At 58.7% G+C, this 23,306-nt stretch overlaps 1 protein-coding gene across 1 annotated transcript; it reads left to right on the top strand.

Moving 5' to 3' along the window:
* The first annotated feature begins 9 nt into the window (after positions 1-9).
* LOC141727685 (WD repeat-containing protein 13-like) lies at positions 10-21,422 on the top strand. The gene is given in 11 exon segments (XM_074533960.1): positions 10-601; positions 680-747; positions 4,062-4,293; positions 8,531-8,625; positions 9,435-9,562; positions 11,378-11,685; positions 12,737-12,847; positions 12,849-12,918; positions 14,668-14,809; positions 18,122-18,255; positions 21,072-21,422. Coding segments are annotated over 11 exon segments (1,911 nt in total). The 5' UTR covers positions 10-163; the 3' UTR covers positions 21,257-21,422.
* Positions 21,423-23,306: the final 1,884 nt, after the last annotated feature.

Below are 23,306 nucleotides of genomic sequence, written 5' to 3' on the forward strand. Positions count from 1 at the left end.
CCGCACGCCCCTCACACTGTCGTACAAGCCGCCGTTAAGCGAGGCGCGCTCCGAGCAGCGCCGTGGCGCGGCACAAAGGAGGACGTGGTGGGGATTCGGCGCTCACGGAGCCGCCTCGGAGGCACCGGGACCCCACTGGGGTCACCCTAAAACTCCCTCGGGAATGTCCCGGGACCCCCGACCCGCTGCTGTAAAGTGTCGTGCCCGCCCCATTGTGTTGTCGGAATTTCGGGGAGCGGGAGGACCCGGGGCAGAAGAGAGGCGCCGGGCGGAGCGGCCAATCCTGGGGCGCTCTGGGAATACAATGACCATAAAGAGACGCCTTTACCACGCCCATTTTGCGCTCTCACCCAATCAGCGTGCGCTTCTGGAAGGCGGGAATTACAGGCGAGACAAAACCCACGCCCCCAATTCTCAAAACCAACCAATCACCTTAACGACCACGCCCCCTCTTACCGCCCCTCCGTCTCCTGGGCGATGCGCGCCGCCATTTGGGCGTGAGGCGGCGCCGCGGCAACTTCCGGTCCGGCCCAGCCGCGCTCCCCCGGCCCAGCCCCGGCGCCGCGGAGCTCCTGAGGCGGAGGTGGAGCGGGACGCGCAGGTAGGGCCGCCCCGCTTCCCTTTTTTCCCCATTTCCCCCTCATTTTTCCCTCAGCTCACGCCGTTGTTCCTTCGGCAGGGTCCCCCCGCGGCGGCCGCGGCCGCCATGGCCGCCGTGTGGCAGCAGGTGCTCGCCGTGGACGCGCGGTGAGCTCAGGGGGATTTTTTTGGGGAGGATTTTGGATACCTGGGCGGTTTTATGAGGGGGGGATGTTCTTATCTGGGCTGTTTTGAGGGGAATCCGGCACCTAGTGCTGTTAAAGGGAGAGATGCTCCCACGTGGATGCGGAAATTTGGAGATTTTGGGTATTTGGGGCATCTTTTTGGGGGATTGTGATACCTGGACCGGTTTTGGGGTGGAGTTATCACACCTGGGCCCATTTTTGGGTGAAATTTGTCTTGTTTTGAGTAGAATTTCCCTGGTTTTGGATAGAATTAACCCCATTTCTCACCGGTATCTCACGTGTGTCTCACCTGTATCTCACCTGTGTATTGCACCATGCAGGTGCCCTAGTTCTACATTTCTGGCTCCTTTTTTGGTGGATTTTCTCTGGTTTTGTGTAGAATTAATCCCATTTCTCATTGGTATTTCACCTGTATCTCATCTGTGCAGCTGCACTGTATACTGCACCATGCAGGTGACTCAGTTCTGCACACCTAGGCCCGTTTTGGGTAGAATTTCTCTGGTTTTGGGTAGAATTAACCCCATTTCTCACTGATATATCACCTGTATCTCACCTGTGCAGGTACGCGGCGTTACCGCACATTGCAGCTGCCTCAGTTCCGCACACCTGGGTCTGGTTTTAGGTGGAATTTCTCTGGTTTTGTGTAGAATTTTTCTGGTTTTGTGTAGAATTTAACCCCATTTCTCACCTGTATCTCTCCTCTGTGTCTCACCTGTGCAGGTACGCGGCGTTACCGCACATTGCAGCTGCCGCAGTTCCGCACGCCTGGGTCTGGTTTTGGGTGGAATTTCTCTGGTTTTGAGTACAATTTGAGTACAATTTCTCTGGTTTTGGGTGGAATTTCTCTCACCTGTCTCTCACCTGTCTCTCCCCTGTATCTCACCTGTGCAGGTACGCGGCGTTACCGCACGCCGCAGCTGCCGCAGTTCTGCACACCTAGGCCCGGTTTTAGGTGGAATTTCTCTGGTTTTGGGTGGAATTTTTCTGGTTTTGTGTAGAATTAACCCCTTTCCTCACTGATATCTTACCTATCTCTTACCTGTGCAGGTACGTGGCGTACCGCACGCCGCAGCTGCCTCAGTTCCTCACACCTGGGTCTGGTTTTGGGTGGAATTTCTCTGGTTTTGTGTAGAATTTAACCCCTTTTTTCACCTGTCACCTGTATTTCACTCATGTCTCACCTGTGCAGGTACGCAGTGTTACCGCACGCCGCAGCTGCCGCAGTTCTGCACACCTGGGTCTGGTTTTGGGTGGAATTTCTCTGGTTTTGTGTAGAATTTCTCTAGTTTTGTGTAGAATTAACCCCATTTTTCACCTGTCTCTCACCTATATCTCTCCTGTATCTCACCTGTGCAGGTACGCGGCGTACCGGACGCCGCAGCTGCTGGGTCTGGTTTTAGGTGGAATTTCTCTGGTTTTGAGTAGAATTTCTCTGGTTTTGTGTAGAATTAACCCCCTTTCCTCACTGATATCTTCTCTCAACCTGTCTCACCTGTGCAGGTACGCGGCGTACCACACACCGCAGCTGCTGGGTCTGGTTTTAGGTGGAATTTCTCTGGTTTTGAGTACAATTTCACTGGTTTTGGGTGGAATTTTTCTGGTTTTGTGTAGAATTTAACCCCTTTTTTCACCTGTCTCTCCCCCGTGTCTCACCTGTGCAGGTACGCGGCGTTACCGCACATTGCAGCTGCCTCAGTTCTGCACACCTAGGCCCGGTTTTAGGTGGAATTTCTCTGGTTTTGTGTAGAATTTCTCTGGTTTTGGATAGAATTAACCCCCTTTCTTACCTGTCTCACCTGTGCAGGTACGCGGCGTACCGCACACTGCAGCTGCTGGGTCTGGTTTTAGGTGGAATTTCTCTGGTTTTGTGTAGAATTTCTCTGGTTTTGTGTAGAATTAACCCCATTTCTCACCTGTGTCTCACCTGTGCAGGTACGTGGCATTACCGCACGCCGCAGCTGCCGCAGTTCCGCACACCTAGGCCCGGTTTTGGGTGGAATTTTTCTGATTTTGTGTAGAATTTAACCCCTTTTTTCGCCTGTCTCTCACCTGTCTCTCCCTTGTGTCACCTGTGTGTCTCACCTGTGCAGGTACGCGGCGTACCACACGCCGCAGCTGCCTCAGTTCCGCACACCTGGGTCTGGTTTTAGGTGGAATTTCTCTGGTTTTGGGTGGAATTTCTCTGATTTTGTGCAGAATTAACCCCATTTCTCACCTGTATCTCTCCTGTATTTCACCTGTGCAGGTACGCGGCGTACCGCACGCCGCAGCTGCCTCAGTTCTGCACACCTGGGTCTGGTTTTGGGTGGAATTTCTCTGGTTTTGGGTGGAATTTTTCTGGTTTTGGATAGAATTAACCCCATTTCTCACCTGTCTCACCTGTGCAGGTACACAGCGTACTGCACATTGCAGCTGCCGCAATTCCACACACCTGGGTCTGGTTTTGGGTGGAATTTTTCTGGTTTTGAGTACAATTTCTCTGGTTTTGGGTGGAATTTCTCTGGTTTTGGATAGAATTAACCCCATTGTCTCACCTGTATCTCACCTGTGCAGGTACGCGGCGTACCGCACGCCGCAGCTGCCGCAGTTCCGCACACCTGGGTCTGGTTTTAGGTGGAATTTCTCTGGTTTTGTGTAGAATTTTTCTGGTTTTGTGTAGAATTAATCCCATTTCTCATTGGTATTTCACCTGTCTCTCCCCTGTCTCACCTGTGCAGGTACGCGGCGTTACCGCACGCCACAGCTGCCTCAGTTCCGCACACCTGGGTCTGGTTTTGGGTGGAATTTCTCTGGTTTTGGGTGGAATTTCTCTGGTTTTGGGTGGAATTTCTCTCACCTGTCTCTCACCTGTCTCTCACCTGTCTCTCACCTGTCTCTAACCTGTCTCTCACCTGTCTCTCCCCTGTGTCTCACCTGTGCAGGTACGCGGCGTTACCGCACGCCGCAGCTGCCACAATTCCACACACCTGGGTCTGGTTTTGGGTGGAATTTCTCTGGTTTTGAGTACAATTTGAGTACAATTTCTCTGGTTTTGGGTGGAATTTTTCTGGTTTTGGATAGAATTAACCCCATTTCTTACCTGTCTCACCTGTGCAGGTACGCGGCGTTACCGCACGCCGCAGCTGCCGCAGTTCCACACACCTGGGTCTGGTTTTAGGTGGAATTTCTCTGGTTTTGAGGACAATTTCTCTGGTTTTGGGTGGAATTTTTCTGGTTTTGTGTAGAATTAACCCCTTTCCTCACTGATATCTTATCTCACCTGTCTCACCTGTGCAGGTACGCGGCGTACCGCACGCCGCAGCTGCCGCAGTTCCGCACGCAGTACGTGCGCCGGCGCTCGCAGCTGCTGCGGGAGCGGGCGCAGGGCGGGCACCTGGCGGGCGAGGCGCGGCGCTGGTACCTGCGGCTGCGGGCGCGGCTCCTGGCGCAGCGCTACGGCGCCCTGTCCGAGGCGGGCAGCTGCCGCAGCGCCCTCAGGGCCAGCCGCACCACGCTGGACCGCATGGAGGTACCTGGGCACACCTGGGGGCACCTGGGTACACCTGGGGTACACCTGGGTACAGCTGGGTACATGTATGATACACCTGGGCACACCTGGGCAGGTGCCACAGCGCCCTCAGGGCCAGCCGCACCACGCTGGACCGCATGGAGGTACCTGGGATACACCTGGGGGCACCTGGGCACACCTGGGTACACCTGGGGTACACCTGGGTACAGCTGGGTACATGTATGATACACCTGGGCACACCTGGGCACACCTGCCACAGCGCCCTGAGGGCCAGCCCCACCACGCTGGACTGCATGGAGGTACCTGGGGCACCTGGGTATACCTGGGATACACCTGGGCACACCTGGGCATGTGTATGATACACCTGGGTACAGCTGGGGGCAGCTGGGGTACACCTGGGTACAGCTGGGTACATGTATGATACACCTGGGCACACCTGGGGCACACCTGGGTACACCTGGGGTACACCTGGGTACAGCTGGGTACATGTATGATACACCTGGGCACACCTGGGCACACCTGGGTACATGTATGATACACCTGGGTACACCTGGGCACACCTGGGTACATGTATGATTCACCTGGGCACACCTGGGCAGCTGCCGCAGCGCCCTGCGGGCCAGCCGCACCACGCTGGACCGCATGGAGGTACCTGGGGGGGTTTGGGGTACACCTGGGTACACCTGGGTATGTGTATGATACACCTGGGTACACCTGGTCACACCTGGGTACATGTATGATACACCTGGGCACACCTGGGGGGGTTTGGGGTACACCTGAGCACACCTGGGTACACCTGGGCACAGCTGGGCATGTGTATGATACACCTGGGTACAGCTGGGGGCAGCTGGGGTACACCTGGGTACACCTGGGCATGTGTATGATACACCTGGGTACAGCTGGGCATGTGTATGATACACCTGGGCACACCTGGGAGGGTTTGGGGTACACCTGAGAGACACCTGGGCACACCTGGGTACACCTGGTGGGGGTTGGGGTACACCTGGGTACACCTGGGTATAGCTGGGGTACACCTGGGTATAGCTAGGTACACCTGGGGTACATCTGGGTACAGCTGGGTACATGTATGATACACCTGGGGCACACCTGGGTACAGCTAGGGTACATGTATGATACACCTGGGCACACCTGGGTACAGCTAGGGTACATGTATGATACACCTGGGTACACCTGGGTACAGCTGGGTACATTTATGATACACCTGGGCACACCTGGGCAGCTGCCGCAGCGCCCTCAGGGCCAGCCGCACCACGCTGGACCGCATGGAGGTACCTGGGATACACCTGGAGGCACCTGGAGGGCTTTGGGGCACACCTGGGCATACCTGGGCATGTGTATGATGCACCTGGGTACAGCTGGGGGCACCTGGGTATAGCTGGGGTACACCTGAGAGACACCTGGGTACACCTGGGCACACCTGGGTACACCTGGGTACAGCTAGGGTACATGTATGATACACCTGGGTACACCTGGGCATGTGTATGATACACCTGGGTACAGCTGGGGGCACCTGGGTACAGCTGGGCACATGTATGATACACCCTGGGCACACCTGGGCAGCTGCCGCAGCGCCCTCAGGGCCAGCCGCACCACGCTGGACCGCATGGAGGTACCTGGGATACACCTGGGGGCACCTGGGCACACCTGGGCATGTGTATGATACACCTGGGTACAGCTGGGGTACACCTGGGTACAGTTGGGTACATGTATGAAACACCTGGGCACACCTGGGCACACCTGGGTACAGCTGTGTACATGTATGATACACCTGGGCACACCTGGGTACACCTGAGAGACACCTGGGCACACCTGGGAGGGTTTGGGGTACACCTGAGAGACACCTGGGTACACCTGGGTACACCTGGGTACATGTATGATGCACCTGGGCAGACCGGCAGGGTTTGGGGTACACCTGAGAGACACCTGGGCACACCTGGGCACACCTAGGGTACACCTGGGTACAGCTAGGGTACATGTATGATACACCTGGGCACATCTGGGCAGCTGCCACAGCGCCCTCAGGGCCAGCCGCACCACGCTGGACCGCATGGAGGTACCTGGGGCACCTGGGCACACCTGGGCATGTGTATGATACACCTGGGTACAGCTGGGGGCACCTGGGCACACCTGGGTATAGCTGGGGCACACCTGGGCACACCTGGGCACACCTGGGTACACCTGGGCACAGCTAGGGTACATGTATGATACACCTGGGCACACCTGGGTACAGCTGGGGTACACCTGGGCACACCTGGGTACACCTGGGTACACCTGGGTACAGCTGGGTACATGTATGATACACCTGGGCACACCTGGGTTCATGTATGATACACCTGGACACACCTGGGCACACCTGGTCATGCCTGGAGGGGTTTGGGGTACACCTGGGCACACTTGTGGCATACACCTGCGTATACCTGGGGCACACCTGGGATACACCTGGGGTACACCTGGGCACTCCTGAATACCTGTGGGCACACCTGGGCACATGTGAGGCACACCTGGGCACACCTGGGCACACCTGGGCTACACCTGGGCACTCCTAATACCTGTGGGCACACCTGGGCACACCTGGAGGGCTCAGGACACACCTGGGGGGTGTTGGACCATCCCAAAACTCCTTCGGGGGGGGGGTCAGGGAGTCCCAGCACCAATTTTGGGAGATTTGAGGGGACCCCACCCCAATTTTGGGTTTCCCACCCCCAATTTTGGGTTTCCCACCCTCATTTTTGGGTTTCCTATCCCAATTTTCATTGCTCCCCCCAATTTTGGGGCCAGACCAACCCTTTCCCCTCCCCAATTCGGGGGTCCCAACCCTTTCTCTCCCCAATTCGGGGGTCCCAACCTTCTCCCCCTCCCCAATTCGGGGGTCCCAACCTTCTCCCCCTCCCCAATTTGGGATCCCAACCCTTTCCCTCCCAATTCAGGGGTCCCAACCTTTTCCCCCTCCCCAATTCGGGGGTCCCAACCTTTTCCCCCTCCCCAATTTGGGGTCCCAACCCTTCTCCCCCCAATTCAGGGGTCCCAACCCTTCTCCCCCTCCCCAATTCAGGGGTCCCAACCCTTCTCCCCCTCCCCAATTCGGGGGTCCCAACCCTTTCCCTCCCTAATTCGGGGGTCCCAACCTTCTCCCACTCCCCAATTCGGGGGTCCCAACCCTTTCTCTCCCCAATTCGGGGGTCCCAACCCTTCTCCCCCTCCCCCAATTCGGGGGTCCCAACCCTTCTCCCCTCCCCAATTCGGGGGTCCCAACCCTTTCCCTCCCCAATTCAGGCGTCCCAACCCTTCTCCCCTCCCCAATTCAGGGGTCCCAACCCTTTCTCTCTCCCAATTCGGGGGTCCCAACCCTTCTCCCCCTCCCCAATTCAGGGGTCCCAACCCTTCTCCCCTCCCCAATTCGGGGGTCCCAACCCTTTCTCTCCCCAATTCGGGGTCCCAACCCTTCTCCCCCCTCCCCAGTTTCGGGGTCCCAACCCTTCTCCCCTCCCCAATTCGGGGGGTCCCAACCTTCTGCCCCTCCCCAATTCGGGGGTCCCAACCCTTTCCCTCCCCAATTTCGGGGTCCCAACCCTTTCCCTCCCAATTCGGGGGTCCCAACCCTTCTCCCCCTCCCCAATTCGGGGGTCCCAACCTTCTCCCCCTCCCCAATTCGGGGGTCCCAACCCTTCTCCCCATCCCCAATTCGGGGGTCCCAACCCTTTCCCTCCCTAATTCGGGGGTCCCAACCCTTCTCCCCTCCCCAATTCGGGGGTCCCAACCCTTTCCCTCCCTAATTCGGGGGTCCCAACCTTTTCCCCCTCCCCAATTCGGGGGTCCCAACCCTTTCTCTCCCCAATTTCGGGTCCCAACCCTTCTCTCCCCCTCCCCAATTCGGGGGTCCCAACCCTTCTCCCCTCCCCAATTTGGGGGTCCCAACCTTTTCCCCCCTCCCCAATTCGGGGGTCCCAACCTTTTCCTCCTCCCCAATTCAGGGGTCCCAACCCTTCTCCCCTCCCCAATTCGGGGGTCCCAACCCTTTCCCTCCCCAATTCGGGGGTCCCCAACCCTTTCCCTCCCCAATTCAGGGGTCCCAACCTTTTCCCCCTCCCCAATTCGGGGGTCCCAACCCTTTCCCTCCCTAATTCGGGGTCCCAACCTTCTCCCCTCCCCAATTCGGGGGTCCCAACCTTTTCCCCCTCCCCAATTCGGGGGTCCCAACCCTTCTCCCCCTCCCCAGGATTTCGAGGAGGACCCGCGGGGGTCCCGGGGTCACCGGCGCTCCCTGAGCCGCAGCTCCGGCCCGGGGGGGCTGCGGGGGGGCCCTGATGAGCGGTGAGACCCCCGGGGGGGAAATTGGGGAGGGGTCCCAGGGGGATTTTGGGGTTTTTTTTCGGGGTATTTTGGGCGTTTTTTGGGGGTTTCAGGGTGGTGGGGAGTCATTTTGGGGGGTGGTCCTGGGTGGTTTGGGGGTCTGGGGGAGGTCTTGGGCTCCTGAGGGGATTGAGGAGGGGGGTCCTGGGGATTTTGGGTGGATTTTGGGGGGATTTTGGGGGTTTTTGGGGGTCTCAGGGTGGTGGGGAGTAATTTTGGGGAGGGGGTCCTGGGGATTTTGGGGATATTTTGGGGGATTTTGGGGGATTTTAGGCGTTTTTGGGGGGACTTTGGGCGTTTTTTGGGGGGGGGTCTCGATGTTTTTGGGGGAGTCTCTGCACACCTGTGGGCGATACCATTGTGGAGGATGGGGGGGGGGTTTGGAGGGTGCCAGTCAATACCTGGGGGGGGTTCAGGGGGTACCTGGGGAGGGGTCTCAGGGGGTTGTGGGATCTTTTGGGAGGGGTCTCGATGTTTTTGAGGGGGGGGTCTCAAGGTATCTCCCCCTCCCCTTATGCTTTTTGGCGTGGGTGTGCACCTGTGGGCGAAACCATTGTGGAGGATGGGGGGGTTTGGAGGGCGCCATTCGATACCTGCAGGGGGGGATCTCACATTTCCCCCCCCCCCCCCCATCCTCTTTGGAGGCCCCCATTCCCCTGGACCAAACCATTCCAGTGAACCGGGGGGGTGCCGCATTGGGTTCAGGTTGTCCAGTGGGGTTTCAGATCAATTTGGGGAGGGGTCTCATGCTGCCCCCCCCCCTCCCGCAGCCCCCCCGGGGTGGTGCCCACCCCCCTGGCCGAGGCCAGCCGGGCCATGGCCGGGGACACCACCCTGAGTGAGAACTACGCCTTCGCCGGGGTGTTCCACGTGTTCGACCAGCACCTGGACAGCGCCGGTAACCAGGGGGGGCTCAGGTGTCATCTGAGGGGGTCTGGGGGGTCTCAGGTGTCATCTGAGGGGGTCTGGGGGGGTCTCAGGTGGTGTTTGGGGGGTCTGAAGGGGTCTCAGGTGTTGTTTGGGGGGTCTCAGGTGTCCCTTGGGGGGGCGTCTGAGGGGATCTCAGGTGTTGTTTGGGGGGTCTGGGGGGGTCTCAGGTGTTGTTTGGGGGGTCTCAGGTGTCCCTTGGGGGGGCGTCTGAGGGGATCTCAGGTGTTGTTTGGGGGGTCTGGGGGGGTCTCAGGTGTTGTTTGGGGGGTCTGAAGGGGTCTCAGGTGTCCCCTGCTGGGGTCTGAAGGGGTCTCAGGTGTTGTTTGGGGGTCTCAGGTGTCCCTTGGGGGGCATCAGGGGGGTCTGGGGGTTCTCAGGTGTTGTTTAGAGGTTTCTGGGGAAACTTTGAGGGGGTCTGGGGGGTCTCAGGTGTTGTTTGGGGGGTCTGGGGGGGTCTCAGGTGGTGTTTGGGGGGTCTGGGGGGTCTCAGGTGTTGTTTGAGGAGTCACAGGTGTCCCCTGGGGGAGGGTCTGAGGGGTCTCAGGTGTTGTTTGGGGGGTCTGAAGGGTTCTCAGGTGTTGTTTGGGGGGGCTCTCAGGTGTCCCCCGTGTCCCTCCCCAGGGCAGGAGCCTCAGTTTCCTGCAGGGTCTGGGGGCTCCCCCAGCTCCGGGGCTGATCCCTTTGTTTTGGGGGATTTCCCCTGACTTTGAGGGGCTCCCAGCTCTGTAGAATTTTGGGGAGGGGTCTCCCCTGTCCCCCTTTCTCCCTCCCCAGTGCGGAAGGTGCAGTTCGCGCACGACGAGCGCCACCTGCTGGATGGGTTGGGGGGCTCCCCCCAGTTCTAGAGGTCGCCCCTGACCCTATAGAATTTTGGGGAGGGGTCTCACCCGTCCCCCTTTCTCCCCCCCAGTGCGGAAGGTGCAGTTTGCCCATCCATGTGCTGGATGAGTTTGGGGGTCCCCCCTGGTTCTGGGGCTGATCCCTTTGTTTTGGGGGATTGCCCCTGATTTTGGGGGGCTCCCAGCTCTGTATAATTTTGGGGAGGGGTCTCACCCGTCCCCCTTTCTCCCTCCCCAGTGCGGAAGATGCAGTTTGCCCATCCATGTGCTGGATGAGTTTGGGGGTTCCCCTGGTTCTGAGGCTGAACCGTTTGTTTTGAGGGAGGGGTCTCTCCTGACTCTGGGGGGTTCCTGGCCCTGTATAATTTTGAGGAGGGGTCTCACCTTTCCCCCTTTCCCCCTCCAGTGCGGAAGGTGCAGTTTGCCCATCATAAGTAGCACATAGTGGGTGGGTTTAAGGGTCTCCCCTGACTTTGGGGGGCTCCCAGCTCTGTGGGATTTTGGGGAGGGGTCTCACCTTTCCCCCTTTCCCCCCCCCAGTGCGGAAGATGCAGTTCGCGCACGACGAGCGCCACCTGCTGGATGGGTTGGGGGATTTCCCCTGACTTTGAGGGCCTCCCACCCCTGTATAATTTTGGGGAGGGGTCTCACCTTTCCTCCTTTCTCCCCCCCAGTGCGGAAGGTGCCGTTTGCCCACAACGAGCGCCACCTGCTGGATGGATTTAGGGGTCGCCCCTGGCCCTATAGAATTTTGGGGAGGGGTCTCACCCGTCCCCCTCTCTCCCCCGCAGTGCGGAAGGTGCAGTTCACGCACGACGAGCGCCACCTGCTGGATGGATTTAGGGGGTTCCCCCAGTTCTAGGGGTCTCCCCTGACTTTGGGGAGCTCCCACCCCTGTAGAATTTTGGGGAGGGGTCTCACCTTTCCCCCTCTCGCCCCCCCAGTGCGGAAGGTGCAGTTCGCCCACGACGAGCGCCACCTGCTGGCGTGCTGCTCGCTGGACGGGACGCTCTCCGTGTGCCGCCTGGCGCCGGGGCCCCCGGCCGTGCTGCGGCGCCTCCGCGGCCACGGCGCCGGAGTCTCGGACTTCGCCTGGTCCCTGTCCAACGATGTCCTGGTGTCCACCTCGCTGGACGGGACCCTGCGCCTCTGGGACCCCGGGGACGGGCGATGCATCCGCCGCGTGCCCGACCCCGACGGGGCCGCGCTGCTGTGCTGTGCGTTCCAGCCGCTGAATAACAACCTGACTGTGGTGAGAGAAACACTGAAATACCCTAAAATACCCCAAAATGGCCCAAAATTTTGGCGGTCTCAGGAGGGTCTGAGTCAGGTGTGCCCCCCCAGGTGGGCAGTGCCCGGCACATGGTCCGTGTTATGAACATCCCCACAGGGAAGGCGGCTCTAGGGGAGGTTTTGGGGGTCTCAGATTGGGTTTTGGGGGGGATTTTGGGGGTCTCAGGCAGGTTTGAGGGTCTCAAGATGGCTTTGGGGGTCTCAGGATGGGTTTGGGGGTCCCAGGGTGCCCCCTCATCCCCATTTTTGAGGTGGGCAGTGCCCGGCACATGGTGCAGGTTGTGAACATCCCCACAGGGAAGGCGGCTCTAGGGGGGTTTTGGGGGTCCCAGAATGGCTTTGGGAGTCTCAGGATGGCTTTGGGGGTCTCAGGGTGGGTTTGGGGATCCCAGGATGGGTTTGGGGGTCCCAGGGTGCCCCCTCATCCCCATTTTTGAGGTGGGCAGTGCCCGGCACATGGTGCAGGTTGTGAACATTTCCATGGGGAAGTCGGCTCTAGGGGAGGTTTTGGGGGTCTCAGGGTGGGTTTGGGGGTCTCAGGATGGGTTTGGGGGTCCCAGGGTGCCCCCCAGCCCCATGTTTGCCCCCCAGGTGGGCAGTGCCCGGCACATGGTCCGTGTCGTGAACATCCCCACAGGGCAGGCGGCTCTAGGGGGGATTTTGGGGGTCCCAGGATGGGTTTGGGGGTCTCAGGATGGGTTTGGGGGTCCCAGGGTGCCCCCCAGCCCCATATTTGCCCCCCCAGGTGGGCAGTGCCCGGCACATGGTCCGAGTCGTGAACATCTCCACGGGGAAGGCGGCTCTAGGGGGGTTTGGGGGTCTCAGGGTGGGTTCTGGGGGGGATTTTGGGGGTCTCAGGGTGGCTTTGGGGGTCCCAGGATGGGTTTGGGGATCCCAGGGTGGGTTTGGGGATCTCAGGGTGGGTTTGGGGGTCTCAGGATGGGTTTGGGGGTCCCAGGGTGGCTTTGGGGGTCCCAGGGTGCCCCCCAGCCCCATGTTTGCCCCCCCAGGTGGGCAGTGCCCGGCACATGGTCCGAGTCGTGAACATCTCCACGGGGAAGGCAGCGCGGGGCGGCACCGGGCGCCTCCCCGGGCGCGTCCTCGCCCTTTGCTTCGACGCCCCCCGGGCGGGTCCTGTGGGCCGGGGACGATCGGGGCTCGGTGTCGTCGTTCCTGTGCGACCCCGGCACCGGTACCGGCCTGGGGGGCACTGGGGGGACTGGGAGGGATTGGGGATGGGTACAGAGGGACTGGGATGGACTGGGACAGACTGGGAGGGACTGGGAGGGATTGGAGAGCACTGGGAGGGGTCTGGGATGGGACTGGGTGTAGGTACAGAGGGACTGGGATGAACTGGGAGGGATTGGGGGGCACTGGGAGGGAGTGGGAGGGATTGGGGATGGGTACAGAGGGACTGCGAGGGATTGGGGGGCACTGGGGGGTGGGTACAGAACGACTGGGTGGTACTGGGAGCCACTGGGGCTGTACTGGGAGACACTGGGAGGGTTTTGGGGAGGGGTCTCACACCCTGTACCCCCCAGGCCGGCTCACCAAGGCCTTGCGGGTGCTGGTGCAGGGGGCACTGGGTGGTACTGGGGCAGCACTGGGCAGTGTTGGGAAGCACTGGGAGGGTTTTGGGGAGGGGTCTCACACCGTGTGCCCCCCAGGCCAGCTCACCAAGGCCTTGCGGGTGCTGGTGCAGGGGGCACTGGGGAGCACTGGGTGGTACTGGGAGGCACTGGGGCAGTACTGGGCAGCACTGGGCAGTGTTGGGGAGCACTGGTTGGTTTTGGGGAGGGGTCTCACACCCTGTGCCCCCCAGGCCGGCTCACCAAGGCCTCGCGGGTGCTGCTCCAGGGGGCACTGGGAGGCACTGGGCAGTACTGGGGGACACTGGGTGGTACTGGGATGCACTGGGGGGCACTGGGCAGCACTGGTTGGTTTGGGGAGGGGTCTCACACCGTGTGCCCCCCAGGCTGGCAGGTGGTGCTGGTGCAGGGGACACTGGGGCAGTACTGGGGGGCACTGGGGCAGTACTGGGATGCACTGGGGCAGCACTGGTTGTTTTGGGGAGGGGTCTCACCCCCTGTGCCCCCCAGGCCGCCTCACCAAGGCCTTGCAGGTGCTGGTGCAGGGGGCACTGGGGCAGTACCAGGGGCACTGGGGCTGTACTGGGATGCACTGGGGGGCACTGGGATGCACTGGGCAGTACTGGAGGGCACTGGGTGGTACTGGAGGGCACTGGGATGCACTGGGCAGCACTGGTTGGTTTTGGGGAGGGGTCTCACCCCCTGTGCCCCCCAGGCCGGCTCACCAAGGCCTCGCGGGTGCTGCTCCAGGGGGCACTGGGGCAGTACCAGGGCACTGGGGCTGTACTGGGATGCACTGGGTGGTACTGGGATGCACTGGGGCAGTACCAGGGGGCACTGGGATGCACTGGTTGGTTTGGGGAGGGGTCTCACCCCCTGTGCCCCCCAGGCCGCCTCACCAAGGCCTCGCGGGTGCTGGTCCAGGGGGCACTGGGCAGCACTGGGGGACACTGGGTGGTACTGGGATGCACTGGGGGGCACTGGGGCAGCACTGGGGGGCACTGGGGGCACTGGGGCAGTACTGGGTGGTTTTGGGGAGGGGTCTCACACCCTGTGCCCCCCTGGCTGGCAGGTGGTGCTGGTGCAGGGGACGCTGGGCGGCACTGGGGCAGCACTGGGCAGTACTGGGATGCACTGGGTGGTACTGGGATGCACTGGGGCAGTACCAGGGGCACTGGGCAGCACTGGGTGGTTTTGGGGAGGGGTCTCACCCCCTGTACCCCCCAGGGCCGCCTCACCAAGGCCTCGCGGGTGCTGCTCCAGGGGACACTGGGGGGCACTGGGGCAGTACCAGGGGCACTGGGGCAGTACTGGTTGGTTTGGGGAGGGGTCTCACCCCCTGTGCCCCCCAGGCCGGCTCACCAAGGCCTCGCGGGTGCTGGTCCAGGCTGGCGGCTCCATCACTTCGCTCTCGGCCCGGGCCTGGGCCAGCCGGGAGGCGCCGGACCCGTCCCTGCTGGTGAACGCCTGCCCCGACCGGCTGCTGCTCTTCCGGTACGGGCAGGGGGCTTGGGGGGCTTGGGGGGATTTGGGGGGGCTTTGGGGAATTGGGGGGATTTGGGGAATTGGAGGATTTGGGGAATTGGGGGGATTTGGGGAATTGGGGGGATTTGGGGTGAACCAGACCCATCCCTGCTGGTGAACGCCTGCCCCGACCGGCTGCTGCTCTTCCGGTACGGGCAGGGGGCTTGGGGGGGGCTCTGGGGACACTGGGGACACTGGGGGGGCTTTGGGGACATCGGGGGGATTTGGGGAATTGGAGGATTTGGGGGGATTTGGAGGATTTGGGGGGAATTGGGGGGATTTAGGGAATTTGGGGGATTTGGGCGACTTGGGGACATCAGGGGGCTTTGGGGACACTGGGGGGCTTTGGGGAATTGGGGGGATTTGGGGACATGGAGGGGCTTTGGGGAATTGGGGGGATTTGGGGAATTGGGAGGAATTGGGGGATTTGGAGAATTGGGAGGATTTGGGGAATTGGAGGATTTGGGGAATTGGGGGGATTTGGGGGGCTTGAGGACATTGGGGACATCAGGGAGCTTTGGGGACACTGGGGGGCTTTGGGGAATTGAGGGGATTTGAGGAATTGGGGGGAATTGGAGGATTTGGGGGCTTTGGGGAATTGAGGGGATTTGGGGACATGGAGGGGCTTTGGGGAATTGGGGGGATTTGGGGGATTTGGGGAATTGGGGGGATTTGGGGAATTGAAGGGATTTGGGGAATTGGAGGATTTGGGGAATTGGGGGGATTTGGGGAATTGGGGGATTTGGGGAATTGGGGGGATTTGGGGGGCTTGGGGACATTGGGGTCATCAGGGGGCTTTGGGGACACTGGGGGGCTTTGGGGAATTGGGGGGATTTGGAGAATTAAGGGGATTTGGAGGGATTTGGAGAATTGGGGGGATTTGGGGAATTGGGGGGATTTGAAGAATTGGGGGGATTTGGGGAATTGGGAGGATTTGGGGAATGGGGGGGATTTGGGGAATTGGAGGATTTGGGGAATTGGAGGATTTGGGGAAAATGGAGGATTTGGGGAATTGGGGGGATTTGGGGAATTGAGGGGATTTGGGGGGCTTGGGGGGATTTGGGGAATTGGAGGATTTGGGGATTTGGGGAATTGGGGGGATTTGGGGAATTGGGGGATTTGGGGAATGGGGGGGATTTGGGGAATTGAAGGATTTGGGGAATTGGAGGATTTGGGGAATTGGGGGGATTTGGGGGATTTGGGGTGAACCAGACCCGTCCCTGCTGGTCAACACCTGCCCCAACCTCCTGCTGCTTTTCTGCTATGGGGGGACATTGGGGCAGTTTTTGGGGTGATTTTGGGGTGATTTTTGACTTTTTCTGACCCCTTTTTCATCTGCCCAGGGTGGTGGAGGACGAGGGCGGCTCGGGGTGATTTTGGGGTGATTTTTGGGTGTTTTTGAGTATTTCTGTTCCCTTTTTCCCCTGCCCAGGGTGGTGGAGGACGAGGGCAGCTCAGGGTGATTTTGGGTGATTTTGGGGTGATTTTTGGATATTTCTGATGCCCTTTTTCCCCTGCCCAGGGTGGTGGAGGATGAGGGCGGCTCAGGAGGGTTTTTGGGGTGATTTTTGAGTATTTCTGACCCCTTTTTGGTCCCCACAGGGTGGTGGAGGACGAGGGCGGCTCGGGGTGATTTTGGGGTAGTTTTTGGGTGGTTTTGGGGTCATTTTTGACTATTTCTGACCCCTTTTTCATCTGCCCAGGGTGGTGAAGGATGAGGGGGGCTCGGGGTGATTTTGGGGTGATTTTTGAGTATTTCTGAGCCCTTTTGGTCTCCCCAGGGTGGTGGGGGACGAGGGTGGCTCGGGGTGATTTTGGGGTATTTTTTGGGTGATTTTTGGATATTTCTGACCCCTTTTTGATCTCCCCAGGGTGGTGGAGGATGAGGGGGGCTCGGGAGGATTTTGGGGTGATTTTTGGGTGTTTTTGGGGTGATTTTTGGGTGATTTTTGAGTATTTCTGACCCCTTTTTGTCTCCCCAGAGTGGTGGAGGACAAGGGCGGCTCGGGGTGATTTTGGGGTGATTTTGGGGTAGTTTTTGGGTGATTTTGGGGTGATTTTTGGATATTTCTGAGCCCTTTTTCCCCTCCCCAGAGTGGTGGAGGACGAGGGTGGCTCGGGGTGATTTTGGGGTGATTTTTGAGTATTTCTGATGCCTTTTCCCCCGCCCAGGGTGGTGGAGGACGAGGGCGGCTCAGGGTGATTTTGGGGTAGTTTTTGGGTGTTTTTGGGGTGATTTTTGGATACTTCTGTTCCCTTTTCCCCTCCACCCCAGGGTGGTGGAGGACGAGGGCGGCTCGGGATGATTTTGGGGTGATTTTTGGGTGTTTTTGGATATTTCTGAGCCCTTTTTGGTCTCCCCAGGGTGGTGGAGGACGAGGGCGGCTCGGGGTGATTTTGGGGTAGTTTTTGGGTGATTTTTGAGTATTTCTGAGCCCTTTGTGGCCTGCCCAGGGTGGTGGAGGACGAGGGCGGCTCGGGAGGATTTTTGGGGTGATTTTGGGGTGATTTTTGAGTATTTCTGACCCCTTTTTGGTCTCCCCAGGGTGGTGGAGGACAAGGGGGGCTCGGTGGGGTTTTAGGAGCAGTTTTTGGGGTGATTTTTGGGTGTTTCTGTTCCCTTTTCCCCCTGCCCAGGGTGGTGGAGGACGAGGGCGGCTCGGGGTGATTTTGGGGTAGTTTTTGGGTGTTTTTGGGGTGATTTTTGAGTATTTCTGAGCCCTTTTTGGTCCCTGCAGACTGGTGAAGAATGAGGGGGGCTCGGGGTGATTTTGGGGTAATTTTTGGGTGGTTTTGGGGTGATTTTTGGGTATTTCTGTTCCCTTTTTCCCCTGCCCAGGGTGGTGGAGGACGAGGGCGGCTCAGGGTGATTTTGGGGTAGTTTTTGGGTGTTTTTGGGGTGATTTTTGGATACTTCTGACCCCTTTTCCCCCTGCCCAGGGTGGTGGAGGACGAGGGCGGCCCGGGAGGATTTTGGGGGTGATTTTTGAGTATTTCTGACCCCGTTTTCCCCTGCCCAGGGTGGTGGAGGACGAGGGGGGCTCGGGGTGATTTTGGGGTCATTTTTGAGTATTTCTGACCCCTTTTTGGTCCCTGCAGGGTGGTGGAGGACGAGGGGGGCTCGGGAGGATTTTTGGGGTGATTTTTGAGTATTTCTGTTCCCTTTTCCCCTGCCCAGGGTGGTGGAGGACGAGGGGGGCTCGGGGTGATTTTGGGGTGATTTTTGGGTGTTTTTGGGGTGATTTTTGGATATTTCTGAGCCCTTTTTCCCCTCCACCCCAGGGTGGTGGAGGACGAGGGCGGCTCGGGCGCCCCGGGGCTGCGGCTCCGGCGCAGTTTCCCCACGCGGCACCGGGAGCAGCCCCTGAGGAGCTGCTTCTGCCCCCTGATGTCCTTCAGGCAGGGGGCCTGCGTGGGTGAGCACTGGGACCGACTGGGAGGGACTGGGAGGGGACTGGGAATGAACTGGGATAAACTGGGAGGGACTGGGAGGGACTGGGACGGACTGGGAGGGAGTGGGAGAGACTGGGAAGGACTGGGAGGGACTGGGACAAACTGGGAATGGACTGGGAATGGATTGGGAGGGACTGGGAATGGACTGGGAGGGACTGGGAAGGACTGGGAGAGACTGGGAGGGACTGGGAATGGACTGGACGGACTGGGAGAGGCTGGGAATGGACTGGGAGGGGACTGGAATGAGCTGGGACAGACTGGGACAAACTGGGAATGGACTGGGAGAGCCTGGGGATGGACTGGGAGGGACTGGGAGCCTGCGTGGGTGAGCGCTGGGACAGACTGGGAGGGACTGGGAGTGGACTGGGAGGGGACTGGGAATGAACTGGGATAAACTGGGAGGGACTGGGAGAGGAGTGGGACAAACTGGGAATGGACTGGGAGGGAGCGACAGAGACTGGGAGGGACTGGGATGGAATGGGAATGGACTGGGAGAGACTGGGACAAACTGGGAATGGACTGGGAGAGAGTGGGAATGGACTGGGATAAACTGGGAGAGCCTGGGAATGGACTGGGAGGGAGTGGACAGACTGGGGATGGACTGGGATGGACTGGGACAGACTGATGTCCCCGATGTCCCCACACAGTGACGGGCAGTGAGGGGGGTCAATGGGATCACATCCTTGTCCCCAATGTCCCCAACATCCCCAATGTCCCCAATGTCCCCGGTGTCCCCAATGTCCCCGATGTCCCCACACAGTGACGGGCAGTGAGGGGGGCGGTTGGGTGTCCCCAATGTCCCTGCTATCCCCGATGTCCCCAACGTCCCCAATGTCCCCGCAGTGATGGGCAGCGAGGGGGTCAATGGGATCATATCCTTGTCCCCAATGTCCCTGCCATCCCCAATGTCCTCAATGTCCCTGTTATCCCTGATGTCCCCAATGTCCCTGCCATCCCCAATGTCCCCAATGTCCCTGTTATCCCTGATGTCCCCAATGTCCCTGCTATCCCCAATGTCCCTGCTATCCCCAATGTCCCTGACATCCCCAATGTCCCCATGTCCCCACAGTGACGGGCAGCGAGGGGGGCGGTTGGGTGTCCCTGCTATCCCCAATGTCCCTGATGTCCCCACAGTGACGGGCAGCAAGGGGGATCAATGGGATCACATCCTTGTCCCCAATGTCCCCAATGTCCCCATGTCCCCCCACAGTGATGGGCAGTGAGGAGGGTGGTTGGGTGTCCCCAATGTCCCTGCTATCCCCAATGTCCCTGTTATCCCCAATGTTCCCCTCAGTGACGGGCAGCGAGGGGGATCAATGGGATCATATCCTTGTCCCTGCTATCCCCAATGTCCCTGATGTCCCCAATGTCCCTGCTATCCCCAATGTCCCCGATGTCCCCAATGTCCCCAGTATCCCCAATATCCCTAATGTCCCCAATGTCCCCGATGTCCCTGCTATCCCCAATGTCCCCAATGTCCCCATGCAGTGATGGGCAGCAAGGAGGGTGGTTGGGTGTCCCCAATGTCCCTGTGTCCCAATGTCCCCAATGCAGTGACGGGCAGCGAGGGGGATCAATGGGATCATATCCTTGTCCCCAATGTTCCAATGTCCCTGCTATCCCCAATGTCCCCAGTATCCCCAATATCCCTAATGTCCCCAATGTCCCCAGTGTCCCCAATGTCCCTGCTATCCCCAATGTCCCCAATGTCCCCACACAGTGACGGGCAGTGAGGGGAGTCAGCAGGATCACATCCTTGTCCCCAATGTCCCCAATGTCCCTGCTATCCCCAATGTCCCCATGCACAGTGACGGGCAGCGAGGGGGGTCAATGGGATCATATCCTTGTCCCTGCCATCCCCAATGTCCCCAATATCCCAATGTCCCCAATGTCCCCGATGTCCCTGTTATCCCCAATGTCCCCAATGTCCCCACAGTGACGGGCAGCGAGGGGGTCAATGGGATCATATCCTTGTCCCCAATGTCCCCGTGTCCCCTCAGTGACGGGCAGTGAGGAGGGCGGTTGGATGTCCTCAATGTCCCTGATGTCCCTGCTATCCCCAATGTCCCTGCTATCCCCAATATCCCTGATGTCCCCGATGTCCTTGACATCCCCAATGTCCCCAATGTCCCCACACAGTGACGGGCAGTGAGGGGGTCAGTAGGATCACATCCTTGTCCCTGATGTCCCCAATGTCCCCGCACAGTGACGGGCAGCAAGGAGGGCGGTTGGGTGTCCCCAGTGTCCCCAATATCCCCAACGTCCCCGATGTCCCCAATGTCCCCAATGTCCCCAATATCCCTGTTGTCCCCAATGTCCCTGCTATCCCCAATGTCCCCGTGTCCCCACAGTGACGGGCAGCGAGGGGAGTCAATGGGATCACATCCTTGTCCCTGATGTTTCTGATGTCCCCAATGTCCCCAATGTCCCAATGTCCACACAGTGACGGGCAGCGAGGGGGGTCAATGGGATCACATCCTTGTCCCTGTTATCCCCAATGTCCCCAATATCCCCAATGTCCCCGCACAGTGACGGGCAGCAAGGAGGGTGGTTGGGTGTCCCCAGTGTCCCTGCTATCCCAATGTCCCCAATGTCCCCAATATCCCTGACATCCCCAATATCCCCAACGTCCCCGATGTCCCTGCTATCCCCAATGTCCACAATGTCCCCAATGTCCCCACACACAGTGACAGGCAGCGAGGAGGGCGGTTGGATGTCCCCAATGTCCCTGCCATCCCCAATGTCCCCAATGTCCCCAATATCCCCAATGTCCCCGCAGTGACGGGCAGCGAGGACGCCTCCGTGCACTTTTTCGACGTGGGCCGCGCGGCGCGAGCCACCGTGAACACCCTGCAGGGCCACGGGGCGCCCGTGCTGGCCGTGGCCTTCAACTGCGACGAGTCCCTGCTGGCCTCGGGCGACGCCGCGGGCACCGTCATCGTCTGGCGCCGCCAGCACGCCTGAGCCCCCCGAAACCCCCCGAAATCTGCCTGGGGATACCCCAAAAACCGACCCCAAAACACCCCGAAATCTGCCTGGAGATACCCCAAAAACCGACCCCGAAACACCCCGAAATCTGCCTGGAGATACCCCAAAAACCGACCCCAAAACGCGCCGGTGCGGGCTTGCAGTGTGGAGAGTTTTGAGAGTGGTGTGTGGCAGCGAAATACCCCCAAAATGTCCCAAAATCCCACCCAAAATTCCCCCAAAATCCTGTCCAAAACATCGCAAAATTCTGTCTGAAGCACCCCAAAATCCTGCCCAAAACCACTCCAAAAATCCTGCCAAAACACCCCCAAAATCCTTCCTAAAATCCTGCCCAAAACCCTCCAGAATCCTTCCTAAAATCCTGCCCAAAACACCCCCAAAATGCCCCGAAATCCCACCCAAACCCCCCCCCCAAAATCCTTCCAAATACACCCCTAAAATCCCACCCAAAACACCCCCAAAATCCTGCCCAAAACATCGCAAAATTCTGTCTGAAACACCCCAAAATCCTGCCCAAAACACCCTCAAAATCCTGTCCAAAAACACTCCAAAAATCCTGCCCAAAACACCCCCAAAATCCTTCCCAAAAAACCCAGAATCCGGCCCAAAACACCCCCAAAATCCTTCCTAAAATCCTGCCCCAAACCCCCCCCAAATCCTTCCAAATACACCCCCAGAATTCTGCCCAAAACACCCTCAAAATCCTGCCCAAAACATCGCAAAATTCTGTCTGAAGCACCCCAAAATCCTGCCCAAAACACCCTCAAAATCCTGCCCAAAACACCCCAAAATCCTGCCCAAAACCCTCCAGAATCCTCCCTAAAATCGTTCCCAAAACACCCTCAAAATCCTTCCCAAAAAACCCAGAATCTGGCCCAAAATCCTACCCAAAATCCTTCCTAAAATCCTGCCCAAAACACTCCGAAAATCCTTCCCAAAAAAACCCCCAGAATCCGGCCCAAAACACCCCCAAAATCCTGCCCAAAACCCTCCAGAATCCTCCCTAAAATCCTGCCCAAAACACCCCCAAAATCTTTCCCAAAAAAACCAGAATCCGGCCCAAAACCCCCTAGAATCCTTCCTAAAATTCTGCCCAAAATCCTTCCAAATACGCCCCCAGAATTCTGCCCAAAATCCCACCCAAAACACCCCCAAAACATCGCAAAATTCTGTCTGAAACACCCCAAAATCCTGCCCAAAACACCCACCAAAATCCTGTCCAAAATATCCCAAAATCCTTCCTAAAATCCTGCCCAAAACCCTCCAGAATTCTTCCTAAAATCCTTCCTAAAACACCCCCAAAATCCCACCCAAAACACCCCCAAAGTCCTGCCCAAAACATCGCAAAATTCTGTCTGAAACACCCCAAAATCCTTCCCAAAACCACTACAAAATCCTGCCAAAACACCCCCAAAATCCTTCCTAAAATCCTGCCCAAAACCCTCCAGAATCCTTCCTAAAATCCTTCCCAAAACACCCCGAAAATCCTTCCCAAAAAAACCCCAGAATCCGGCCCAAAACCCCCCAAAATCCTACCCAAAATCCTTCCTAAAATTCTGCCCAAAACAACCCCCAAAATCCCATCCAAAACACCCCCAAAATCCTGCCCAAAACATCGCAAAATTCTGTCTGAAACCCCAAAATCCTGCCCAAAACCACTACAAAATGCTTCCCAAAACAGCCTCAAAATCCTGTCCAAAATATCCCAAACTCCTCGCCAAAACATCCCCAAAATCCTTCCCAAAAAACCCAGAATCCTGCCGAAACACCCCCAAAATCCTTCCTAAAATCCTGCCCCAAAATCCTCCAGAATCCTTCCTAAAATCCTTCCCAAAACACCCCCAAAATGTCCCAAAATCCTTCCAAATACACCCCCAGAATTCTGCCCAAAATCCCACCCAAAACACCCCCAAAATCCCTTCCCAAAAAACCCCAGAATCCGTCCCAAAACCCCCCAAATCCTTCCAAATACACCCCCACAATTCTGCCCAAAATCCCGACCAAAACCTCGCAAAATTCTGTCTGG

The sequence above is a fragment of the Zonotrichia albicollis genome, unplaced genomic scaffold (assembly GCF_047830755.1).
Source record: "Zonotrichia albicollis isolate bZonAlb1 unplaced genomic scaffold, bZonAlb1.hap1 Scaffold_187, whole genome shotgun sequence".
In the NCBI taxonomy this organism is placed as follows: domain Eukaryota; kingdom Metazoa; phylum Chordata; class Aves; order Passeriformes; family Passerellidae; genus Zonotrichia; species Zonotrichia albicollis.